The sequence below is a fragment of the Phasianus colchicus genome, chromosome 1 (assembly GCF_987193195.1).
Source record: "Phasianus colchicus chromosome 1, bPhaCol1.hap1.1, whole genome shotgun sequence".
NCBI lineage: Eukaryota > Metazoa > Chordata > Aves > Galliformes > Phasianidae > Phasianus > Phasianus colchicus.
Window position 1 is genome coordinate 615,363 of NC_143436.1, and position 25,617 is coordinate 640,979.

The 25,617-nt window shown below is 65.9% G+C and overlaps 2 protein-coding genes across 2 annotated transcripts; both read right to left on the bottom strand.

Annotated features, from left to right (window-relative positions):
* Nucleotides 1-1,992: 1,992 nt before the first annotated feature.
* On the bottom strand, nucleotides 1,993-19,139 carry MAPK8IP2 (mitogen-activated protein kinase 8 interacting protein 2). Its single transcript, XM_090122066.1, has 12 exons — nucleotides 19,030-19,139; nucleotides 10,680-10,785; nucleotides 10,141-10,389; nucleotides 6,789-6,891; nucleotides 4,325-6,499; nucleotides 3,845-3,920; nucleotides 3,575-3,747; nucleotides 3,127-3,236; nucleotides 2,912-3,031; nucleotides 2,744-2,814; nucleotides 2,556-2,654; nucleotides 1,993-2,274 (listed from the first exon to the last, which is right to left on the bottom strand). Exons 1-12 carry the CDS (start codon nucleotides 19,092-19,094, stop codon nucleotides 2,202-2,204), a joined length of 3,420 nt encoding a protein of 1,139 aa, XP_089978192.1. The 5' UTR covers nucleotides 19,095-19,139; the 3' UTR covers nucleotides 1,993-2,201.
* Nucleotides 19,140-22,997: 3,858 nt separating this feature from the next.
* On the bottom strand, nucleotides 22,998-25,461 carry LOC116241603 (uncharacterized). Its single transcript, XM_090125181.1, has 4 exons — nucleotides 25,280-25,461; nucleotides 23,574-23,675; nucleotides 23,341-23,466; nucleotides 22,998-23,254 (listed from the first exon to the last, which is right to left on the bottom strand). The coding sequence occupies exons 1-4, from the start codon at nucleotides 25,433-25,435 to the stop codon at nucleotides 23,093-23,095; spliced, it is 546 nt and encodes a 181-aa protein (XP_089981307.1). The 5' UTR covers nucleotides 25,436-25,461; the 3' UTR covers nucleotides 22,998-23,092.
* Between the last annotated feature and the right edge of the window lie 156 nt (nucleotides 25,462-25,617).

Below are 25,617 nucleotides of genomic sequence, written 5' to 3' on the forward strand. Positions count from 1 at the left end.
CTGAGCCCATCCCCTGCCGTCCCACCCCATTCCCCGCGGATAGAGACCAACCCCTCCTTCATCCAGCCTCCTTTCACCAGTGGCACAGAGCCATCCCTCCCTCCCCACAGCGCTGTGCTGCAGACCCCCGCAGCTCCGCTCCCCTCTCTGGACGCTGCAGGGCCTCAGCGTCTCTCTGGCAGCGAGGGGACAACGCTGAGCTGCGGCCCCAGCAGTGCCATGCAGAGGAACGGGCACCTCCTGCTCTGCTGCTGCTATGAGCCTGGATGCCGCTGGCCTTCTTGGCCACCCGGACACAATGCTGGTCGTGTTCAGCTGCCCTCTGACCCCATGTGCCTTTCTGACCCCATGTGCCTTGGCCCCATCCTCAGGTGTCCCCACGTGCCGTGTGATGGCACTCACAACGATCAGCTCTGCGCCCTGGCGCTGAAGGCAGGCTGATGGGCGGCAGTTCCCCGGATCCTCGCTATGATTCCATAGGGATCCCACCCAGCCCCACACGATCGTGAGAGTCCGGGTGAAGCTGTGGCTCCCTGGCTGCTCCTACCTGGATGGTGGGGGTTTATTCTGCTCCACTTTTCTGGGTCAAGGGGTGGAATGAATCATGGCATCACAGAATGGTTTGGGTTGGAAGGGACCTCAAGGATGACGAAGCTCCAAACCTGCAGCCACACGCAGGGCCACCAACCTCCACATTTCACAGCAGCCCAGGCTGCCCAGGGCCCCATCCAACCCAGCCTTGAACACCTCCAGGGATGGACGGGGCATCCACAGCCCCTCTGGGCAGCTGATCCAGCACCTCACTGCTCTCACAGTGAAGAATTTCCCCCTCACATCCAACCTCAACCTGCCCTCATTCAGTTTCAAACCATTTCCCCTTGTCCTGCTGTTATCTCCCCTTCCACAGAGTTGCCCCCCCTGCTGTTTTTAGGCTCAGTGCCCCAGGGATGGCAGCTCTGCCTGCCAAGGACAGATGCGAGGAAGGCGTTGGGAGCCTCAGCCTTTCCCCCCCCCACATCCAGCAAGGGATGGAGCTTCTCCTCAACCCTCCTCTTGCTGCTCATTCATTTCTTCTCCCTTCCCCCCACCAGAGGACCCCGGGGACCCCCCTCCCACTGCCCCCATCATTTCCCAACCCCCCCCCAAGGATTTCACAGCAGCCCAATGGCGCTCTGCTGTCATCCCCCCCCTCCAGGCAGCACCCGCACCCCGCGCTCACACCAAGCATATATTTTATTGAAAGACCAAGTGGATGACAAGGCGGTAGGGGGGAGAGGGGGGGGGCGAACCTTTACCGGAGGGGGGGGGGAGTTTGTACAAGTTACAGTTGCTCAGGACTCCTCGTGGTGGTCGGAGTTGGGAGATAAATATCGGAACATCGAGCGGCGCGCAATTATCGGCACTAAACTAGCACTGGTCGGATGGGGGGCCGGCAAGCAAAAGAAATCACCAGGCACAGCAATGGGGGGGGGGGAGGGGGAGCCGACTCCCCCCCCCCCCCTCCCACTTTCCCCCCCCCTCCCGCCCGCGGGTTTTCCTCTCTTGGGGTGAATACATTCAGGCCGGGGGGGTCCTGGGGGGGTCCCAGCGCCGGTCCGTCCGCCCCCGGCACGGATCCAGAATGGGGTGGGGGGGCAGCGTGGGGCTGGGGGGGGGGAGTACGGGTGGCCTTGCAGCTGGGGGGGATCCTGCGAGGGCGTGAAGGGACCCTTTGGGGAGGGGGGGTCGGTGCGGACCTGGGGGCAGCACAGGGGTGAAGTTCGCCCCGGCACATGGATGTGTCCCCATCGCCCACCCCCACCACCGCCCCCCCTCTCCCCCCCAATCCCCCCTACTTTGGGACCCCCCAAGGGCTGCCCCGTCCCCCATCCCACTCACCCCAATGCCCCCACCCCGTGAAGCCTCCCCCCATTCTGTGCCTCCGTCGGTTTCTCATGCAGGGGGTCGGCCAACACTCCCTCCTCCCTCTCCCCCCCCTCCCCAGCCCCCCCAGCCCTGGGCACGGTGTTGCCCCCATGGGCAGAGCGCAGCCCCGGCCCCCACCCCTCAGCCCCAGCCCCCAGGGAAGCAGTGAGGATGCGCGGTGACTCCGTGGGTGGGAGCGTGTGCGGGAGGGGCCAAGCCGGCTGCCGTGGGGTCAGACAGAGTCTCTGGGGGGGGGGTGTGAGAGCAGGAGACCCCCCCCCCCACACTCGCCCCCCTTACTCCAGGTAAATGTCCTCTGTGGGGCAGGCGTACTCCAGGTGCTCCTGGTAATATTCCTGAAACGCACGGCTGCGAGGCGAGGGGCGACTCAGGGAGGGAAGCAGAGCCTGACCCCCACCCCTTCTGCCCCCCAAAAAATCCCTCCCCATCCCATCCACTCCCAGGACCCCCATCCCCACCCCCCATATCCATCTGCCCCCCAGGACCTCCAGTATTGTCCCCATGCAACCCCAGCCGTGGTTCCATTTGCGCCCCAATATCCCCCAGCCCCACGTCCATCCATCCCTCCAGGATCCCCATCCCAATCCCCACCCCCCCAAGACCCCCACCCTCCCCCCACCCCCACCTACCCGACACACTCGGCGACGTGCCGCATGGATTCCTGGGAGACGAAGACGTGGCAGGCGAAGCGGCTCAGCACCGGGTGCTTGGTGATGAACCCAAAGTAGCTGCAAGGGAGGGGGCACAGAATAAGGTGGGGGGGGGTCCTGTGGGATAGGGGACCCCCGTGGTGCATCATGAGGTCAGGGGGGCTCACCAGCTGTTCCGGGGGTGGCACCCGCAGAAGGAGATGTTCTTCATCTGGAAGAAGTGACTGCAACGCTCAAACTGGAAGAGGAAAACCAAACCACGCTGCAGTGTGGGCACCTGGATGGATGGGGGGGAAGGGGGCATAACCCGGGACCCCCCACCCTTGCCCCCACACCTCCTCATCCCGGCTGTACTCGTTGACTGTCAGGATGAGTTTGATGCCCTGCAGTGTGATCTCCAGGTCGCAGCTGGCCGGCGGGCGCAGGTGAACCGTCAGCTTCCTGGTGGTGGCAATCTGGGGGGAGAATCGGGGGTCCCACGCAGCCTCAGCACAGACATACCCACAGCCAAAAGTGGGGCTGGTGCCCACCCGGTGCCCCCCGGACTCACTTTCTGCATGGCTGCACAGAGGATGCCGTTGCCCTGGTGGTACGGCACCTCCACCGAGCCCAGGAATTGAACGTTGAAGCGCTCAACCCAGCACGGGTTCCTCTTCAGACCTGCATGGGAAAGGGGATGGGGAGACAGCGCCGGGACCTACCATGGCCTGGGATCCCCATGGGATGTGGGACCCCCAGGGGATGTAGGAAACCAATGGGTTGTGGGACCCCCATGGGATGTGGGAACCCCAGGGGATCTGGGAACCCAATGGATTGTGGGACCCCCAGGGGATGTGGGACCCCATGGGATGTGGTACCCCACGGGATGTGGGAACCCAATGAATTGTGGGACCCCTTGGGTTCACTGTAGGATCCGATGGGTTGAGGGAGATCACGGTTTGAGGGACTCCCATGGGAGCTGCGACCTCACATACAGTGGAGTTGGGAGCACTTCCTACCGATGACATCCCTGGCCTGACCAATGACTTCGTGGGCGTAGAATGCAGGGAAGATGCCCCTCTCTCCCGTCCTCATGTTGTAGCCGCGGTACCAGTAGTCGTCCTCCTCCAGCTCCACCAGGATGGGGTCGTCCACGTCCAGTTCCAGCTCATCCTCGTGGCGCGGGATGAACCTGTGTGGGTGGGTGGGCGGGAGGAGAGACCCCCTCTTTGCCCCGTGGTCGTGGGGTGGGGAGAGACCGGAGGGGGACGTGGCCGTGCGGTGCTCACCTGAACACAGCGCGGTGGGTCTGCTCGCGCTCCTCTCCGTTCACCATGCAGGAGAACAGCCCGAAGGACTCTGTGCCTGGGGGACAGGCAGGGGGAGGGAGCATCACCCAGGGGCAGAAGACACCCATGGCCCCACAGGGAGAGCCCCCGCTGAGCCAGAGCCCCTCAGCAGCACCACGGCTGCCCCACGCCGTAGTGCTGGGCTTTGTCCACGGCACAGAGATGGCAGAGGGCAGCCAGACGTGGCCAGCATGCAAAACAGCATCAGGCTGGCACGGTGCTGCGTGGCATGGCACGGCATGGCGTTGCATGGCATGGCATGGCACAGTGCAACCTGGCGTGGTGGATCAGAGCACAGCAGGGCACAGCACAGCACAGTGCAGTGTACCATGGCAAGGTTTATCATGGAACGGTGCAGCACAGCACAGCTCAGCACAGCACATGCAGCACAGCAGGGCACAGCACGGCGCAGTCACTCACTGGAGGAGCGGGAGGTGCTGTTGACGAAGACGTTGAGGAACTTTTTGGAGAACTGCAGGTCGGCCTCGGGGGAGGAGTCCTCTGAGGAGCTGTGCACGTCGGGGGCCGCCAGCCCGTCGCCGAAGGCCGCCTCGTCCTCCTCCAGCTCGCAGCGCTCGCAGGCCCGCAGCAGGTCGCTGTCGTCGCTCAGCACCGACGTGCAGCGCCGCAGGCTCACCAGCTCCAGCTGCGTGTGCTCGTCCACCACCAGCGTGTACTTCACTGCGTCGTAGGCCAGCGACTCGTCCCGCGGCTCCAGCGCCTCCAGGGCAGGCGGCAGCTCCTCGGGGAACAGCGATCCCCGCAGGTGGGGCGCCGCGTCCTCTTCTGCCCCGTAGGCCGCGGCGAAGCAGCGGTTGGTCTTGGCCGTGGAGACGTCCGTGGCGGTGGAGTCCCGTCCCCCCGGCTCTAACCGGACGGCGTCGATCAGATCACCGGCCTCCAGGACGCCCGAGCGCGGGCTCCGCTCCGCGGCGCTGTCCGCGGTGCTGAGGGCGCTGTCCGCGGTGCTGAAGGCGCTGTCCGCGGTGCCGAAGGCGCTGTCCGCGGTGCTGACGGGACCGCGGCGGCCGATGGCGGCGGTTTCCCCGCTGCCTCCCAACCGCTCGATGGAGACGGGGCGCCCCGGGAAGACGGGAGCGATGGTGTCGTGGGTGGGGTTGCTCAGGAAGAGGAACGGCCCCGACTCTTCCGCGTTTTGATCCAATGGCGCCTCCGTTCCGGCCCCCAGCGCCCGCTGGTCCTCAGCACGCTGCAGGGAGCTGCGCAGCGTCTCCATGTCCACCAGCTCGATGGGGCGCGGGGTGTGGGGCAGCCCCTCGGGGCCGGGGGGCTCAGCATCCAGCGCCTCACTCAGCTCAGGCTCCAGGTCGGACGCTGGGGATATGGTGTCGCAGAGGGAGTGTTGCTGCTGGAAGCATTCGTCAGGGCACTTGATGGGGTAGGAGCCCTCCGAGATCATCTTGTTCACCAGGTTGCTGAGCAGCCACGGCGAGTCCGAGTCCTCGCTCAGGTCGGGCTCCGACTCCGAGTCAGAGTCGTAGTCGCTGTTGTCGTCATCGTCAGCCGCAGGCAGCAGTGGGGGCCCCACAGGCAAGTAGAAAGAGCGCCGCACGCTCTCCAGGCCGTGGTCGGGGTCGAGCTCCAGGTGCAGAGCGCCGGGGGAGGGCACGTCGGTGTGCTCGGGGGGCACCGAGGGGTCGGTGGGGTTCAGGCTGTCGTAGTACCCCTCCGTCTTCAGCTCAGCCGGGCTGCCCCGCTGCTCCAGCGCCTCCTCCTCCTCCCTGCCCGCGTCCCGCAGCAGCGCGCCCTTGATGCCCATCACGCCGGGCGCCTCCAGCTCTGGCTCCAGCTCTCCCTCCGAGCCAGGCGAGCTCGCCTCTTCGATGGAGTTGGTGAGGTGCGAGGAGCGGCCGCTGCTGCTGGCACTGCTCAGGTCCAGCTCCGTCTCCGAGATGGAGGAGATCATGTTGCTGAGCAGGCGCCCGCCGAAGGCCTCCATCTCCCCCTCCACGTCCGAGTCAGAGCCGGGTGAGCTCAGCCCCTGGTGCCGGGTGCCGGGCGGGAAGCCCTTGGCGGTGCGGCGGGTCATGTCGGCCTCGATGCCGGGGTCGGAGGACGGCGACGTGGTCTCGGAGGAGCCCGTGGGGCGGCTGTGCGCGCTGCCGGGGGGCCCCTCTCCATCGGAGCTCAGCGGCTCCGTGCGGGACCCCAATCCCTCGCCGCGCCCGGCGTGACCCCCAGCTGAGGGCTGCTCGTGGGGCGCGGGGACGCCGTGCTGGGCGCGAGGGGAACCCGGGCTGCCGACCCCCGGCTTCGGTGTGCCGCGCTCGGGGCTGCGGCGCTGCGGGGCCACGCAGGCGGGGGCTGCGATCCCGGCCGGAGACGGGCGCGGCTCAGCGGTCGGTGTGCGGCGCGGGGGGGGATGCGGTTGCGGCGCAGAGCAGACGACGTTCCTGTTCACGTCCTCCCCGGAGCGCTCGGGCGAGGGCTCACCGTGAGCCGCCGGCGTGCGGCTGTTGCCGTGCGAGTCGAAGTGGGGCGGCGGCAGCGGGGCGGGCGCCTGCGTGGCCCCCCCGGGGCTCAGCCCCACCGCACACGGCGCATCCTGGAGGCAGGCGTGGGGCGAGGGGCGGCCTGCGGAGCACAGCAGATGCCACGCAGCGTCAGCGCCCACCCGCAGCCCACCCGTCCCACAAGGCAGGGGAGAAGTAGCCCAGGACCCCCGCCCTGCACGTGGCTTATTGTGAAGCCCCCAGACCCGTGGTGAGCCACCTCAACCCCGCGGTGAGCCCCCAGCGGTCCTCCGACCCTACAGCAAGCCCCCAGCCCCATCTTGGAGGGTTCCGGCACGAAGGACCCCCCCCTACGCTTTGGCTGAAAGGGAGCAGCCCCCCCCCCCTCAGCCCCACGTTTCAATGCTCACCGGTGTGTGAGGAAGAGGAGGAGGAGGAGGAGTGAAGCAGGGCGTCCTGCCAGCTGGGGCGGTGCGCGGGGGGCGGGAAGCTGCCGTTGTTGTTAAGGGAGTCCTGCGGGGAGACAGCAGTCGTGGGACGGGGGGGGAGGACGAGAGATGGGGGGGGCGGGAGGGGGGGAGCACCGTGAGGGATTCGGGGCGGACGGGAACGGTTGGGGAGGTGAGGATCACCTCGACGGGACTCCGGGGGGAGCGGATGGGGGCACACGGTGGGGTCACCGCGACCCTCCGTCCTCAGCCCCGCCGTGGCGACGCGAACCCGGCGCCGATCCGGATTACGGCCGCGACGTCCCGAGCGCAGCGACACGGGGACACCCGCAGCAGCGCTCAGCCCCACCGCGACGCCGACCCCGAGCCACAGCGCGACGGAGCTCCGCGACCCCCCCCCCCGCGACAGGACGGGACCCCAAAGGGTCGGAGCTGCGGGGCCGCTGCTGCGGATTAACGCTGGCGGCAGCGAAAATGAGGCCGGAGCTTAGCGGGACCGCGACGTGCGGGGCGGCACGTGGGGGGGTTGGGGTGGGGGTGGGGGTGGGGGTGGGCGGCACAGGGAAGTGGGAGGGGGGGGGGGTAACAGAATGACAGAAGGACAGAATGGTTTGGGTTGGAAGGGACCTCAAGGATGACAAAGTTCCAAACCTGCAGCCACACGCAAACTTCTCCATTTAATGCTGGCCCAGGCTGCCCAGGGCCCCATCCAACCCGGCCTTGAGCAGCTCCAGGGATGGACGGGGCATCACAGCCTCTCTGGGCAGCTGTTCCAGCACCTCACCGCTCTCACAGCGAAGAATTTCCCCCTCACATCCAACCTCAATCTGCCCTCATTCAGCTTCAAATCATTTCCCCTTGTCCTGCTGTTATCAACCCTTTCCAAGAGTTGATTCCCCTCCCCTCTGTAGGCTCCTTAAATGGAGACCCATAGGGACACCATAGGGACACATGGAGACCCATAGGGACACCATAGGGACACCATAGGGGTACATGGAATCACAGCATCACAGAACGGTTTGGGTTGGAAGGGACCTGAAGGATGCCGAAGCTCCAACCCCCTGTGCCACATGCAGCCCGTTTGTCGGCTCCCTTGAGGTCCTGAAGGCTGCAATGATTCACCCCACAGCCTCCTTTTCTCCATGCTGAACAAGCCCAGCTCCCTCAGCCTGTCTTTGTAGGGGAGGTGCTGCAGCCCTGCTCATCTTTCTAAAGAACTTTTGGGGGTCCGGTCCGAGGAGCCACAAGCGGCGGTGCCGCGGGAAAGCGCCCATCCCGTGGGTCGGGGGGGGGGAGGGGCCCAAAAGACCCCCAGAATGGGGGGAGGGGGGGATGGAGCCGAGATCCCCGGCGTTCTGGCAAGGCGCCGATGCAGCGGCAGCACCGCTGCCCACACACTGCGGCGCTGCCACGCCTGCGCACGGGACAACGCGGGGAAACCCCGCAACGCCGGGACACCGCGACCGGGGGAGGGGGGTGGGAGGCGGGGCTGGGAGGTGGGGGGGGGGAGGGGGCACGTGAACCTGCCGTGCACACCCAGCTGTGCACACGCACACACAGCCCTGCCATCCCGCTGTGTGCAGGGCGCTGCGACACGTGGGCGACCCCAGAACCCCAAAAACGCCGGGAGTGGGGGGACCCCAAACTGCGAACTGCACAGAGCACGCAGGGACCCCAAAACGTCCCCACCTCGGCTCCCCCCCCACTGCAGAGATGGAGGTGGTGCCGTCATCACCCCACAACCCTGCAGCCCTGCAACCCTTCAGCCTCACAGCCCCACAACCCCGCAACTCTGCAGCCCTGCAGCCATGCAGCCCTACAACCTCACAGCCCCACAACCCTGCAGCCTCACAGCCCTGCAGCCCTGTGGCACCACAACCCTGCAGCCCCACAGACCCTCAGCCCTGCAGCCTTGTAGCCCTGCAGCCCCACAAGCCTGCAGCCCTGCAATCCCACAGCCCTGCATCCCCACAACCTTGCAGCCATGCAGCCCCACAGTCCCTCAGCCCCACAAGCCTGTAACCCTGCAGCCCTGCAGCCCCACAGCCCCACAATCCTGCAACCCCGAAATCCTGCAGCCCCACACCCCATGAGGTGTGGGCACAGCCCTGCAGCCCTGCAGCCCCGCAGCCCCGCAGCCCCGCAGCCCCACAGCCCTGCATCCCTGCAGCCTCACAACCCTGCATCCCCACAACCTTGCAGCCCCACAGCCCCACAGCCTTGTAGCCTTGCAGCCCCGCAAACTTGCAACCCTGCAGCCCTGCAGTCCCACAGCCCTGCATCCCTACAACCTTGCAGCCCCACAGCCTTGTAAACCTGAATCCCTACAACCATGCAACCCTTCATCCCCACAAGCCTGCAACCCTGCAGCCCCAGAAGCCTGCAAGCCTGAAATCCTGCAGCCCCACACCCCATGAGATGCGGGCACAGCCCTGCAGCCCCACAGCCCTAAAGCCCTTGTAGCCCTTCAGCCCCACAACCCTGCAACCCTGCAGCCTCACAAACCTGCAACCCCACCGTCCCACAACCTTGCAGCCCCACAGCCCTGCAGCCCCACAGCCCTGCAGCCCTGCAGCCCCACAGCCTTGCAAGCCCACAGTCCCACAGCCTTGTAGCCTTTCAGCCCCATAACCCTGCAACCCTGCAGCCCTGCATCCTCACAGCCCTGTATCCCCACAGCCTTGCATCCCCACAGCCCTGCAATCCTACAGCCCTGCATCCCCACAGCCTTCCATCCCTGCAACCCCGCATCCCCACAACCCTGCAGCCCTGCAGCCCCACAGCCTTGCAAGCCCACAGTCCCACAGCCTTGTAGCCTTTCAGCCCCACAACCCTGCAGCCCCACAACCCTGCAGCCCTGCAATCTTACAACCCTGCATCCCCACAACCTTACAACCCTGCAACCCTGCATTCCCACAACCTTGCAACCCTGCATTCCCACAACCTTGCAACCCTGCAGCCCTGCAGCCCCACAGCCTTGCAATCCCACAGTCCCACAGCCTTGTAGCCTTTCAGCCCCATAACCCTGCAACCCTGCAGCCCTGCATCCCCACAGCCCTGCAATCCTACAGCCCTACATCCCCACAGCCCTGCAATCCTACAGCCCTGCAATCCTACAGCCCTGCATCCCCACAGCCTTGCATCCCTGCAACCCTGCATTCCCACAACCTTGCAACCCTGCAACCCAGCAGCCCCACAGCCCCTCCGCCCTTCATCCCCACAACCCTGCAGCCCTGCAGCCCCACAAGTGTGCACCCCTGCAGCCCCCCAGCCTGCCCTCCCCGAGCCCCCCAGCCCCATCCTCAGAGCCCACCTGCGTGCCGGGCGCCGTCAGGTTGAGCGTGGTGGGACGCAGCTTCTGGGTGTCCTCCAGGGCGGGGGAGGGGATGGGTGAGGCCGAGGGGGACGGGGGGACCTCCAGCGCGTTGCCTTCCTCCTCTTCCTCCTCCTCCCCCTCCTCCTCCTCCTCCTCGTTGTCGTCGATCATCTCGAACTCCTGGAAATCATCCTGGAAGGTGCAGACGGGGTGCGGCTGCTCGCCGCGCTCCAGCACCAGGCAGTCCTAAAGGGATGCATGAAGGGCACCGGGGGTCAGACCCCCTGATAGCCCCCCCTCCACGGCACCCACACCTCACCCCGCAGGTGGGGGCGGCCGTTGTCCGTCCCCCCCCCCGAGTTCAGGGCGAGCTCCACGTTGGGCTTTGGGTGCCCTGCAATGAGGCACGGCCACGTGGCAGTGGGGCTGAGCATCACTGCTCTGCGGAGGGCACCCAGCCGACCCCCCCCCACCCCACGGCACCGGGGGGAGAGGAGGGGGGGTCCCACAGCAGCTTGGGGGTGGGGGTCTCAGACCTTCTCGTAATGGTCGGAGTCGTAGTTGAGGCCGATGCCGCAGTCGTCGGTGATCTCTGAAAGATCCTCGTCGTCAAACTCCTCCAGGCTGATGTCCTGGGGGGGCCTGGGGGCAGTGAAAGATCAGGGTGGTGGGGGGGGGGCCCACTCTGCACCCTTCCCCACTCCTTCCCCCCACCCCACAGCCTCAAACGGCGCCCAGGAGCCCCACGGCATCTCTGCCACACAGAGCGGTGCCACAAGGGGAGCGATCCTGGGGGGGGGGATTTGGGGGGGCACGGGGGGATGGGGGGCAGGGGGTGATGGGGGGGCAAAGGGGGATGGGGAGACAAGGGGTGATGGGGGAGTATGGGGAGATGGGGGGCAAGGAGGGATGGGGAGACAGGGGGGGATGGGGGGCACGGGGTGATGGGGGGGCAGGGAGTGATGGGGAGGTACGAAGTGATGGGGAGGCAGGGGGGGTGGGGGGCAGGGGGTGTTGGGGAAGCAGGGGGTGATGGGAGGCACAGAGTGATGGGGGGGCAGGGGGTGGTAGGGGGCACGGGGTGATGGGGGGCAAGGGGGGATGGGGAGACATGGGGTAATGGGGGGGCAGAGGGAGATCGGGGGCACAGAGTGATGGGGGGCACAAGGCTATGGGGGGGGCACGAGGTGATGAGTGGGGGGACACAGAGTGATGGGGGGGCACAGGATGATGGGGGGGCAGGGAGTGATGGGGGGCAGAGTGTGATGGGGGGGCACAGAGTGACGGGGGGGCACAAGGCTATGGGGGGCCACGGGGTGATGGGGGGCACGGGGTGATAAAGGGGGGCAGGGAGTGAAAGGGGGGCAGGGAGTGATGGGGGGACGCACGGAGCAATGGGGGGGCACAGAGTGATGGGGGGGCATGGGGTGGTGGGGGGAGCACGGGGTGACGGGGGGGCATGAGGTGATGGGGGGCACGGGGTGGTGGGGGGGCACGGGGTGACGGGGGGGCACGGAGCAATTAGGGGGGCACGGGGCGATAGGGGGGGCACGGAGAAATGGGAAGGCACGGGGTGATGGGGGGGGCATAGAGTGTTGGGGGGGCACGGAGCAATGGGGGGGGATGAGGCGATGGGGGGGCACAGAGAAATGGGGGGCACGGGGTGATGGGGGGGCATGGGGTGATGGGGGGGCATGAGGTGATGGGGGGAGCAAGGAGCAATTGGGGGGCACGGGGTGATGGGGGGGTCACGGAGCAATGGGGGGGGGCATGAGGTGATGGGGGGGGCACGCAGCAATGGGGGGGCACAGGGCGATAGGGGGGGCATGAGGTGATGGAGGGGCACGGAGAAATGGGGGGCACGGGGTGATGGGGGGGCATGAGGTGATGGAGGGGCACGGAGAAATGGGGGGCACGGGGTGATGGGGGGGCATGAGGTGATGGAGGGGCACGGAGAAATGGGGGGCACGGGGCGATGGAGGGGGGGGCACGGAGCAATGCGTGTCCATGGGATGCGCCCCCCCCCCCCGCCACGCACAGAGCAGCGCCGCGGTGACGCTGAACCCTGTGCTGATGTGCGGGGGGAGGAGAAAGGGGGGGGGGAGGGGAGCACAGATGACCCGAAACCCCGCAGCCCCCCCCCCCTCCCAACCCCCCCCCCGACCCCGAAGCCGCACCGCCTCCCCGCAGCCCCACAACCCCCCCAGCGCCCCCCAACCCGGGCTGCCCGGATGCGTTTCCCGTCTCCGGGCGGTGCCATGGAAACGCGACCTGCGCGCGGTGCGAAGGCGGATCTTCCGAGCATCGGATGCTCGGGGAGGGAGGGGAGGGGGGGAGAGGGGGGGGCGATGAGGCTCGGGACCCCCCCCCCCCATCGGCCGCCACCGCCCGGCCCCGCACCGCCCCGCACCGCCCCGCACCGCCCGGCTCTTCGGCGGAGCGCTGGGAGCGCAGCGGCAATGCGGGGACGGAGCGCAAAGCCGCACCGCGCGGCCGGACGCACAGACGGACGGATGCATAGATGGACACACAGACGGACGGATGCATAGATGGACACACAGACGGATGCGCAGACGGACACGCAGCTGGATATAGACAGATACACAGCCGGACACACAGCCCGCAGATGGACAGACAGCCAGAGACAGATGGACACACAACCAGACACACAGCTGGACTCACAGCTGGATACACAGCTGGACACAGCCGGACACACAGCTGGAAACAGCCAGACACACAGCTGGATACAGCCGGACACACAGCTGGACACACAGGTGGACACACAGTCGGACACACAGCTGGTCACTCAGCGAGACACACGGCCAGACACACAGATGGACATACAGCCAGACACACAGCCCACAGATGGACACACAGCCAGACACACAGCCAGATGCACAGTCGGACACACAGCTGGACACTCAGCGAGACACACGGCCAGACACACAGCTGGACACACAGCCCACAGATGGACACACAGCTGGGCATACAGCCGGACACAGAGCTGGACACACAGCCAGATACACAGATACACAGCCAGACACACAGTCGGACACACAGTCGGACACACAGCCAGACACTCAGGCAGATGCACAGTCGGACACGCAGCTGGACATACAGCCGGACACATAGCCAGATGCACAGCCGGACACAGCTGGACACACAGCTGAACACAGACAGATATACAGCCGGACACACAGCTGGACACAGATGGACTCACAGCCAGACACACAGCCAGACACAGATGGACACACAGCCAGACACAACCAGACACACAGCCAGACACACAGCTGGACAGAGACGGACACACAGCCGGACACAAAGCCGGACACACAGTCAGACACACAGACACACAAGTGGACACACAGCTGGACACAGCCGGACACACAGCCAGATGCACAGCCGGACACACAGTCGGACACAGCCGGACACACAGCCAGACACACAGCTGGACACACAGCCAGATGCACAGACAAACAGGTGGACACACAGCTGGACACACAGTTGGACACAACCAGACACACAGCTGGACACACAGCCGGACACACAGACACACAGCCAGATGCAAAGACACACAGGTGGACACACAGCCGGACATACAGACACACAGCTGGACACACAGCCGGACATACAGACACACAGCCAGACACACGGCCGGCCCCACCGCCCACAGCCATTCCTCACAGCCGCCCCTCGGACTCCGGCCCTTGGAGCCCAGGGACATCGCAGACCAGGATCCCAAACCCTGAACCCCCCACACCGCATCCACATCCCAGGATAAGAACTGCAGGCTTCTGACCCCAAACCCACAACAACCCCAAACCCACAACAACTCCAAACCCGCAACAACCCCAAACCCGCAACAACCCCAAACCCACAACTCCAAACCCGCAACAACCCCCACAACAACCCCAAACCCACAACAACTCCAAACCCGCAACAACCCCAAACCCGCAAGAACTCCAAACCCGCAACAACCCCAAACCTACAACAACCCCAAACCCACAACAACCCCAAACCCGCAACAACCCCAAACCCACAATCCCATACGCCAGATCCAGACCCCCAGACCCAAAACCTCTGATCAGACCCCAGATCCAGAAGCCCCGACTCCAGACCCCAAACCCAGAACTCCATACGTCAGATCCAGACCCCAAACACAGAACCCCAGACCCCATACCCACAACCCCAGACCTCATATCCAGAAACCCAGACCAGATTCCACATCCAGACTCCAGACCCCAAACCTCGAACCCCAGACCCCAAACCCGAAACCTCAGACCAGATCCCAGATCCAGAACCCTACACTGCAGACCCCAAACCCTGAGCTCCATATGCCAGATCCCGATTCCAGACCTCACACCCCAGACCCCAAACCCAGAAGCCCAGACTTCAGATCCAAAAACCCAGACCAGATTCCACATCCAAAACCTCAGACTCCAGACCCCAAACCCAGAGCTCCATTTGTCAGACCTGATCCCAGACCTCAAATCCCAGACCCCAAACCCAGAACCCCAGACCTCAAACCCCAGACCCCATACTCAGACCCCAAACCCAGAACCCCAGACACAGAACCCCAGACCTCGAACTCCAGACCCCATATTCAGATCCCAAACCCAGACCCCAGATCCAGAACCCAAAACTCCAGACCCCAAACCCAGAATTCCATTTGCCAGATCCAGACCCCAGACCTCAAAACCCAGACCCCAAACCCAGAACCCCAGACCCTATACCCAGAATCTCATCCCAGACCCTAGATCCAGAAGCCCAGATGCCAGACCCCAAACCCAGAACTCCATATGTCAGATCCAGACCTTGAACCCCAAACCCCAAACCCAGAACCCCAGACCTCAAACCCCAGACCCCATACCCAGAACCCATACTCAGACCCCAAACCCAGACCCCAGATCCAGAAGCCCACACTCCAGACCCCAAACCCAGAGCTCCATTTGCCAGATCCAGACCCCCAGACCTCAAAACCCAGACCCCAAACCCAGAACCCCAGACCCCATACCCAGAATCTCATCCCAGACCCCAGATCCAGAAGCCCAGACTCCAGACCCCAAACCCAGAACTCCATATGTCAGATCCAGACCCCATATCCAGAACCCCAGAACGCAAACCCAAAACCTCAGACCAGACCCTAGATCCAGAACCCCAGACTCCAGACCTCAAACCCAGAGCTCCATATGCCAGATCCAGACCCCCAGACCTCAAATCCCAGACCCCAAACCCAGAACCCCAGACCTCATACCCAGAATCTCATCCCAGACCCCAGATAACCCTACACTCCAGACCCCAAACCCAGAGCTCCATTTGCCCAATCCAGACCCCAGACCCAGAACCCCAGACCCATACCTCAAACCCACACCCTCAGACCCCAAACCCAGAACCCCACAGCTGGACCCAGACCCCATGGATGTCACCCTGAGGGCTCCCTGCCCCACTGGGGGTCCAACTCCTCCACTGCCCCCCCCCCCCCGATGGACCCCCAGCCCTGGGCTGTCACCCCGTGCCAAACCATGGGGCAGCGGCCCCACATCCATCCCAAACCCGACCCCAAAGGGAGGAGCCCCCCTGCAGCCCCCTCCCCAGCTCCACCAGAGCTGCTGCTTCACCTCGGCCTCAGAACCTGGGAGGGAGGGGGGGGCACGGCCAGGCAGGACCCCCAGATGGCCACAGTGCTCCACTGGGACAGCCATGTGACACTGGGACCCCAGCGTGACATTGGGACACCATGTGACATTGGGACACCATGTGACATTGGGATGGACCCCCCTGTGACATTGGGACACCAACAGGACATTAGGACACCCCCATGTGACACTGGGACCCCAACATGACACTGGGATGGACCCCCATGTGACACTGGGACCCCAACGTGACATTGGGACACCATGTGACATTGGGATGGACCCCCTTGTGACATTGGGACCCCAACAGGACACTGGGATGGACCCCCATGTGACACTGGGACCCCAGTGTGACATTGGGACACCATGTGACATTGGGATTGAACCCCATGTGACACTGGGACCCCCATATGACACTGGGACACCAAGGTGACACTGGGACCCCAAGATGACACTGGGATGGACCCCCATGTGACACTGGGACACCGTGTGACATTGGGACCCCAACATGACACTGGGATGGACCCCCATGTGACACTGGGACACCATGTGACACTGGGACACCAACGTGACATTGGGATGGACCCCCATGTGACACTGGGACACCATGTGACATTGGGACACCAACGTGACATTGGGACACCAACGTGACACTGGGACCCCAGTGTGACACTGGGACACCAACAGGACATTGGGATGGACCCCCCTGTGACATTGGGACACCATGTGACACTGGGACCCCAACATGACATTGGGACACCAACGTGACACTGGGATGGACCCCCATGTGACACTGGGACATAAACATAACATTGGGATGGACTCCCTTGTGACACTGGGATCCCAACGTGACATCGGGACACCAACGTGACATTGGGTTGGACCCCCATGTGACATTGGGACACCATGTGACACTGGGACCCCAACATGACATTGGGACACCAACGTGACACTGGGATGGACCCCCATGTGACACTGGGACATAAACATAACATTGGGATGGACTCCCTTGTGACACTGGGATCCCAACGTGACATCGGGACACCAACGTGACATTGGGTTGGACCCCCATGTGACATTGGGACATAAACGTGACACTGGGACACCATGTGACATTGGGATGGACCCCCTTGTGACACTGGGACACGATGTGACATTGGGACACCAACGTGACACTGGGACACCATGTGACACTGGGATGGACCCCCATGTGACACTGGGACCCCCATGTGACACTGGGACACCAACATGACATTGGGATGGACCCCCATGTGCCACTGGGACATAAACATGACATTGGGACACCAAAAGGACATTGGGATGGACCCCCATGTAACATTGCGACCCCCATGTGACACTGGGACACCATGTGACGTTGGGACCCCAACGTGACATTGGGACTCCAATGTGACACTGTGGTGGACACCCATGTGCCACTGGGACCCCCCCCGTGTCACAGGGACACCGACATGACACTGGGACCCCCACGTGCCACCAGGACCATCACATGACATTGGGACACCAAGGTGACATCGGGACGGACACCCCCGTGCCATTTTGACCCTCATGTGTCACCGGGACCCCCCATGTGTCACCAGGACACCCCCATGTGCCATCATACTCCATAGGGACCCTCACATGATGTCGGGACCCCGTGTGCCACCAGGATCCCCTGGATGGACCCCAATGTGCCATTGGGACACCAACGTGACATCGGGACATCCACATGACACTGGGATGGACACCTCCATGCCATTGGGACCCCCGTGTGTCACCAGGACACCCCCATGTGCCATCGTACTGCACTGGGAGACCCTCACATGACATCGGGACCCCCGTGTGCCACCGGGACCCCCATGTGACATTGGGATGGACCCCAGTGTGCCACTGGGACCCCCACTTGCCATTGGGACACCAATGTGACATTGGGGTGGACACCCCCATGCCATTGGGAGCCCCGTGTGTCACCTGGACACCCCCGTGCCATCGTACTGCACTGGGAGACCCTCACATGATGTTGGGACCCCCATGTGCCACCAGGACCCCCCGCACGGCACTGGGACCCCAGCTGACACCGAGACCCCGTGTGCCACCGGGACCCCCCGACCCCCCCGGCCCCCCCCTCCCCCTCCTTCAGCACCACGGGCCACGCGGGGGGGGGGGGGCACCGCTTCTGTGCAGCCCCACGTGGGGGGGGGGGGGGTCCCAAAGGCAGGGCGGTGCTGCGGGACCCCCCCTCCCGCACCGAACACCGCCGTTGCGATGCTGCGGGAGGGGCCAGAGCCCATGGGGGGGTCGGGGGGGGGGGGGGAATTGGGCCTCCGGCAGGGTGACACGGTAACCCCCCCCCCCCGCACCGCACCGCATCCCGCCCTGCCCAACCCAACGCCGCGCATCCCGCACCGCCCTCATCCCCGTGCCCCCCCCCCAGTAATTCGGCACCCCAAGGTCGGAGAGGTGCGGGGGGGGGGGGGGAGCTCTGGACGGACCCCACCCGTTCTACGTAGCGGCCCTGCGGGAAGGTGACCCGCACGGTGCGGCCGGGCCCGGCGCTGGGAATGCGGGGGGGGCGGAAACGGAGAGCCGGGGGGGGCGGCTTTTTGGGGGGGCTTTGGGCCTCGGAGCGCTCCGGGTTGGGGGGGGGGGTCGCACGGCGCTCCGACGCGAAACCAACCCCCCCCCCCCCCCTCCGCGCTCCGGGAGAGACAAAAGCCCCGCAACGGAGCCCCCGGGGGGGGGGGGGAGGGGTAATGGTTGCGGGGGGGGCACCGCGATGCCGAGCGCTGCCCAGCGGGTCCGGGATGCGCAGCTACGGATTGATGGGCCGCCCAACCCCCCCGCCCAGGCCGTGCGGGGCGATGCGGGGCGATGCGGGGTGAAGGTTCGGCCCCGCCGCAACGCGGATCCGCGGCCTCCGCCCGCACCGCCCCGCACCGCCCCGCATCGCCCAGCGTCGCTGGGCCGCCATCCCCCCTTCCCCCCCCACCCCTCCAGGCCGTGCGGGGCGATGCGGGGCGACGGTTCGACCCCGTCGCAACGCGGATCCGAGGCCTCCGCCCGCATCGCCCCGCACCGCCCCGCACCGCCCCGCATCAACCCGCATCGCGGCCCGGCGAAGGGCGGGCAGAGCCGAAGGGCCGCAACGCAGCGCCGCACCGCTTCACCCCCCCCCCCCCAACCTTCTCCCCCCCACCCCCACCCCGCACCGCACCGCCCCCCCCCCCCCCCCCGCAGCGGAGATCCCCGCACCCACCTGCAGCCCGGCGGGGACAGAGAGTGGAAGGTGGAGAGAGAAAACATCTCGGCGCGATCCGCCATCTTCTGCTCGGGCCGCCGGGCGCCGGGGTGGGGGGCGCGGGGGGGGGCGCGGCGGGGAGGGGGAGGGAGGGAGGGAGGGAGGGAGAGCGGCGGAGAACGGAGCGGGGCAGAACCGAGAGAACGGAGCGGGGGGGGGGGGATGGGGAGGAGCCGGGGGGGGGGGGGAGGGAGGGAGGAGGGGCGGGGGATGCGGGAGGGGGAGGGAAAAGGGGAGGGGGAGGAGTGCGGGGGGGGGGGAGAGGATGAGGGATGGGGGGGGTGATGGGGGGGGAAAGGGAAAAGGGAAGGGGGGGGATTTGGGAAGGCGGGGGGGGTGGGAGGGGGGATAGCGGTGAAGGGGGGGGGATGCTATGGGGAGGGGAGGGGGTTAGGGATAGGGATTGGGGGGGGGCTGTGGGGAAGAGGGATGGGATGGGAATGGGGGCGGGAGGGGGTGAGGGGGGGGAAGAGGATGGGGCTGCCCTGAGGAGGGGAATCGGGGGGGGGAGAAGGGGGGGGGAAGGGGAGGATGGGGAGTGGGATGGGGTGAGGAGCCGGGGGTAAAGAAGAGGTGCGAGAGGGAGGGTCGTGTGGGGAGGGGGCGGTGGGGGGGGGGAGGAGCAGAGGGGAGCTGGGAGCTGAGTAGGGGGGGGGGCGGGAGGGTGGGGGGGGGGAAGGGTAGAGGGGGGGTCTTCAGGGAGGGCGGGGTGGAGCAGCGGGGGCTGAATGGAGAGGAGCCGCTCGGGGGGTGCGGGATGGGGGGGGTGGGGGGGTAACACGGGAGGGGAGGGGGCTGCAAAAGGGGGAGGGGGGGTCGGACTTTGGGGGGGGGCGCAGCGCAGAGCGGAGCGCGGTGGGGGGGGCGCGGAGCTGTCCGCCCCTCGGTGCTGAAACGCGGCACGCTTCGTCCCGGGATCGGGGCCGAACGATGGGATCCCGATTCGGAACCACAGGATCCGGTTCTGGAGGTCCGGAACCGCCCCAACCCGTGGTTACCGCTCGGGATCGAAGTCCAATTGAGGGGTTCGAGGGGGGGTGCGGGGTCCGTTTGGTCCCGCTGGGTCGGGTCAGGTCAATATAGAGGGGTTCTGGAGATGGGACCGCAGCGCTGCGCTGCCAGTGGGACTGCGGGCAAAACCCCGACCCCAAAACGGGGGGCGGGGGGGGGGAAGGACTCCGTGCGGGGGTCAGAGCACAGCGTGAGGGAGGGGAGGAGATGGGGGGGGAGCAACAGGTCCGTGTTTGGGGTCGGAGTGCAGTTAGGGGGCACCTGGGGGTCGTGGGGGGGGGGGGCGCAGCTGAAAACACACCTCGATTTTGGGTGCTCAGGAGGCTCCCGTGTGTTGGGGGCAGGGTGAAATGGGGGGGGGGGGCTGAGGGGGGGGGAAGTGGGAGGGAGATCTGTGAGCCTTAATGTGCGCCGTGGGCCCCAGAGGTAGAGAGAAACGGTGGGGGTGGAGGGGGGGGACACGAGATGTAGGGCAAGTAAATGGGGAAGGGGAAGGCAAGGGGGGGGGCGGGGGGGGCACAACTGGTGCCCTGTGGGGTTACAGCGTTTGGGGCACGGGGTGGGACACAAAGGGGAGATTTGTGCACTGGGGGCTCCGTAAGGATTGCGGGGGGGGATCTGAGGGGCAGTCTGTCCTGTGAAGCATTCCTGAGGTGTGTGCATGGAGCACAGCGAGGGGGGGCAACAGAGGCTAAGAGGAGCAGAAGGCAGCGTGGGGGGGGGGGGGGGCAACCCGCGTGTTGGGGAAAGAACGGGGGGTCGGGGGGGGCACTTCAGGGGGGGGACTGAGCCAACCTGAGAGGTGCTGGGCCAACCCAGGGGGGTGCTGGGCCAACCCAGGAGGTGATGCTGGGTGAAGCTGGGGGGGTGCTGGGCCACTTCAGGGGGGGAGCCAGGCCAACCAAAGGGGGGGCACTGAGTGAACCTGGGGGAGAAATGCTGGGCCACTTCAGGGGGGGGACGGGGCCATCCTGGGATGTGCTGGGCCAACGTGGGAGATGATGTTGGGTGAAGCTGGGGGGGTGCTGGGCCACTTTGTGGGGGGGAACTGGACCACTCTAGAAGGGATGCTCGGCCACTTCAAGGGGGGGGAGCTGAGCCAACCCAAGGGGGTTGCTGGGCCACCCTGGGGTGGGGATGCTGGGCCACTTTGGGGGGCTGGGGGGTGCTGGGCCAACTCAGGAGGTGATGCTGGGTGAACCTGGGGGGTGCTGGGCCACTTCGGGGGGGGGACTGGGCAAACCTGGGAGGTGCTGGGCCAACCCAGGTGATTCTGAGTGAACCTGGGAGGGGTGCTGGACCACTTCAGGTGGGAGACTGCGCCACCCTGAAGGGGATGCTGGGTGAACCTGGGGGGTTGCTGGACCACTTCAGGGGGGGGAAGCTGGGCCAACCTGGGGGAAATGCCTGGTGAATCTTTGGGGATGCTGGTCAAACCTGGGAGGTGCTGGGCCACTGTCGGGGGGGGGAGCTGGGCCACTCTAGAAGGGATGCTGGGCCACTTCGGGGGGAGGGGGGGTGCTGGGCCACCCAGCTCAGACCCACCCCAAACCCCATCCCCTCCCCACGTGGAGGAGCTGCACGCAGGAATACAGGAGGGCTGCAGGGAAAGCAGTGCTGCCCGGCCCCCCCCTCTGCCCCCCCCCCCCCCCCCCCCAGCACAGCCAGGCCACGATGAGCTTTGGGATCCATCCCTGCTGCTTGCAGGGCAACGAGGGAAGCTGCCCTCTCAATGAGGGATGTGGGGGTGGGAGCTGGGGCGGATGGGACACAACAGGGAATTGGGGACGGGAGGGTTTGGGGGTCCTGGGTATGGGGTCCTATGGTTCTGGGACCCAGAGATGTGGGGATGGGAGCTGGGGGGTGTTGGGGTGGGACCCCAGGGTTGTGGAACCAGCAGAGTGCTGGGAATGGAGGGATGGAGGTGTGGGATGGGATTTTGGGGTGCTGGGTGGGATGGGACACAACAGGGATGTGGGGACAGGAGGTTTTGGGGTGCTGGGTATGGGATCCTATGGTTCTGGGACCCAGAGATGTGGGGATGGGAGCTGGGGGATGTTGGGGTGGGACCTCGGGGGTGTGGAACCAGCAGGAGTGGAGGGGTGGGGGTGTGGGATGGGATTTGGGGGTGCTGGGTGGGATGGGACACAGCAGGGATATGGGGACGGGAGGTTTTGGGGTGCTGGGATTGGAGGGCTGGAAATGGGAGCCTCTGGTTCTGGAACCCAGAGGTGCCAGAACGTGGGGATGGGAGCTGGGGGGTGGCAGGGTGGGAGCCCAGGGGTGTGGAACCAGCAGGAGTGGAGGGATGAGGATGTGGGATGGGATTTGGGGGTGCAGGGTTGTATGGGACACAGCAGGGATATGGGGACAGGAGGTTTTGGGGTGCTGGGTGTGGGATCCTATGGTTCTGTGACCCAGAGATGTGGGGATGGGAGCTGGGGTGCAGCAGGGTGAGAGCCCAGGGGTGTGGAACCAGCGGGACTGGAGGGGTGGGGGTTTGGGATGGGATGTGTGAGGGGTCTCCCCGCAGACCCCCCCCCAAGTCAGCTCAGCATCCTCTGTGCTCCACACTGTGGGGCTCAGGAAAGCAGGGATTGTGGCGAAAGGGGATGGGGGGAGTTGTGCCCCATAAAGGCTCACCGTGAGCCACCAGCAGCCAGATGGGATCTGGGGGGGGGGGGTGACACAGCTGCTGCCACAGCCTGGACCCCCCCTCACCCCCCCCAGGGCATAAGGGGGGGGCAGGGAGACGGGATTAATCCTGGCTTAGGGCTGAGCGCCGCCAGAGGGATCACCGCAGCTCCATCCACAGCTGTGCCACCCCCCCGCCCCCCCCTCCCCACCAAGGCTAAGCCTCCCCCCCCCCCCTCCCTCCAACCCCCCCATCCCCCCTCTAACCCCCCCCCATCCCGGTCCCGACGTGACATCAGCCTGGGGACACAGATGGCATCTGGTAGAGCTTTATTGGGCATCGCCCTGCCAGCAGGGTGAGCTCAGTGTGTTGAGCTCAGCTCCGTTCCAACGCCCCCCCCTGGGCCCCCCCCCGGGCCAACAGCAGGTCCAGGTACGCCCCGCTCACCAGATCTTCATCCCTCACCCCCAGCTTCGCCATCAGCTCGCGGGCCAAACGCTCACCCTGCTCCAGGCTCTGCCCCTCGCTCAGCACCACCTGCATAGGGACAGAATGGGGAGGGGGGGGCCGTGTCGCCCTCTGCCCCCCCCCACCTCCCCCCAAATTTGCCCTACCACGCTCACCTCCAGCTCCAGGAAGTCTCCCAAACCCTCCACGCTGTCCAGATGCACTCGGGTCTGGCCCACCATATAAAGCAACCTCTGCTTCCTCACCGTGCCCAGCGCCCCCAGCGCCCGCCTCAGCACCGCCTGCAGGGCAGCCGTGAGACCCCAGCCCACAGGGAGGTGGGGGGAGGGGGGGGGGGACACAGGGCAGCCCCAGCCCTCTTCCCCCCCCCCCCCCCCCCCCCCCTCACCTCCAGCCCATCCGGGTCAGCCGTGGGGGTGATGCTGAACTGGGACAGTTTGGGGCCGGCGGTGTCAGGACGCTCGTAGAAGATCAGCTCCCCCCCGCCGTCCTGCGGGCAGAGCGGGGCTCAGGGCAGGGTCCCACACCTGGCCCCAAATCCCCGCGGTGTCCCATCCCACCCAGCACCCCCAAATCCCACCCCACATCCCCACCCCTCCAGTCCTGCTGGCTCCACACCCCTGGGGTCCCACCCCATCCCCCCCCCCAGCTCCCATCCCCACATTCTGGCACCTCTGAGCTCCAGAACCAGAGGCTCCCATTCCCAGCCCTCCAATCCCAGCACCCCAAAACCTCCCATCCCCATATCCATGTTGCATCCCATCCCTCCCAGCACCCCCAAATCCCATCCCACACCCCCACCCCTCCAGTCCTGCTGGTTTCAAACCCCTGGGGTCCCACCCTGCCACCCCCCAGCTCCCATCCCCACATCTCTGGGTCCCAGAACCATAGGATCCCATACCCAGCACCCCCAAACCCTCCCATCCCCATATCCCTGTTGTCTCCCAGCACCCCCAGATCCCATCCCACACCCCCGCCCCTCCAGTCCTGCTGGTTCCAAACCCCTGGTGTCCCACCCTATCACCCCCCCAGCTCCCATCCCCACATCTCTGGGTCCCAGAACCACAGGATCCCACACCCAGCACCCCAAACCCTCCCATCCCCATATCCCTGTTGTCTCCCAGCACCCCCAGATCCCATCCCACATCCCCATCCCTCCACTCCTGCTGGTTCCAAACTCCTGGGTTCCCACCCTGTCACCCCCCAGCTCCCATCCCCACATCTCTGGGTTCAAGAACCATAGGATCCCATACCCAGCACCCCAAAACCTCCCGTCCCCATATCCCTGTTGTGTCCCATCCCACCCAGCATCCCCACATCCCATCCCCACACCCCCATCCCCCCAGTCCTGCTGGTTCCACACCCCTGGGCTCCCACCCCAACACCCCCCAGGTTCCATCCCCACATTCTGGCACCCCTGGGTTCCAGAACAACCATGGTCCCAATCCCAGTCCTCCAACTGGGGCAGGGAATGGGGACCAGGGAACAGGAACGGGACTGGGGAACAGGGCTGGGACCGGGGCTGGGAACAGGGCTGAAGACCGAAGGTCGGGATCGAGGTCCATCGCGGGATGATGGAGCGGAGCCGGGGGAGCGGGATTGGGGATGGACAGAGGGACATCTGGGACATCGGTCCCGTTTCCCATTCCCAATTCTGTGCCCTTGTCCCAGCCCCGGTCCTATTTCCCATTCCCCATTCCCAGTCCCAGCCCCGGTTCCGTTCCCAGCCCCGTGCTCCAGCCCCGGTCCCCAGTCCTGTTCTTCATTCCCAGCCCCTGTCCCCGTTCCCATTCCCCATTCCCAGCCCCGGTCCCGTTCCCCATTCCCTGCACCATTCCCTGGTCCCATTCCCAGCCCCGTTCCCCGGTCCCGTTTCCCTGTTCCAGTCCCGTTCCCCGGTCCCCGTTCCCAGCCCCGTGCCCCAGTCCCGTTCCTCAGCCTTGTGCCCCGGTCCCAGCCCCGTTCCCCGGTCCTGTTCCTCATTCCCAGCCCCGTTCCCTGGTCCCTGGTCCCCAGCCCCGAGCCCTGGTCCCCGGTCCCGGTCCCATTCCCAACCCCGGCCCCAGTCCCCTGTCCCGTTCCCGGTCCCCGCACCGCGTCGCGCCGCAACTTGAGCCGCCCGCGCGGCACGACGAAGAAGCAATCGTCCTGGTGCATCAGCCGTCCCCCCGCCCCGCTCAGCCGCTCGGCCGCGCCCCGCACCGCCGCCACCTCCCGCAGCCGCGCCTTCAGCTCCACGTTGCGGCGCATGGCGGCGCCGTCTGATTTCGTCACTTCCGCTTTCCTCTCCCATTGGCCGGCCTCCTCCCCGCCCCCTCTCTGCTGACCAATGAGCGCCGCCACCGCCCCCTCAACCACGCCTTCTGTTCCGCGCCGAGGGGCGTCGCGGCGCCGCCTCATCGCGTCACTTCCTCCCCCTCCTCCCATTGGTC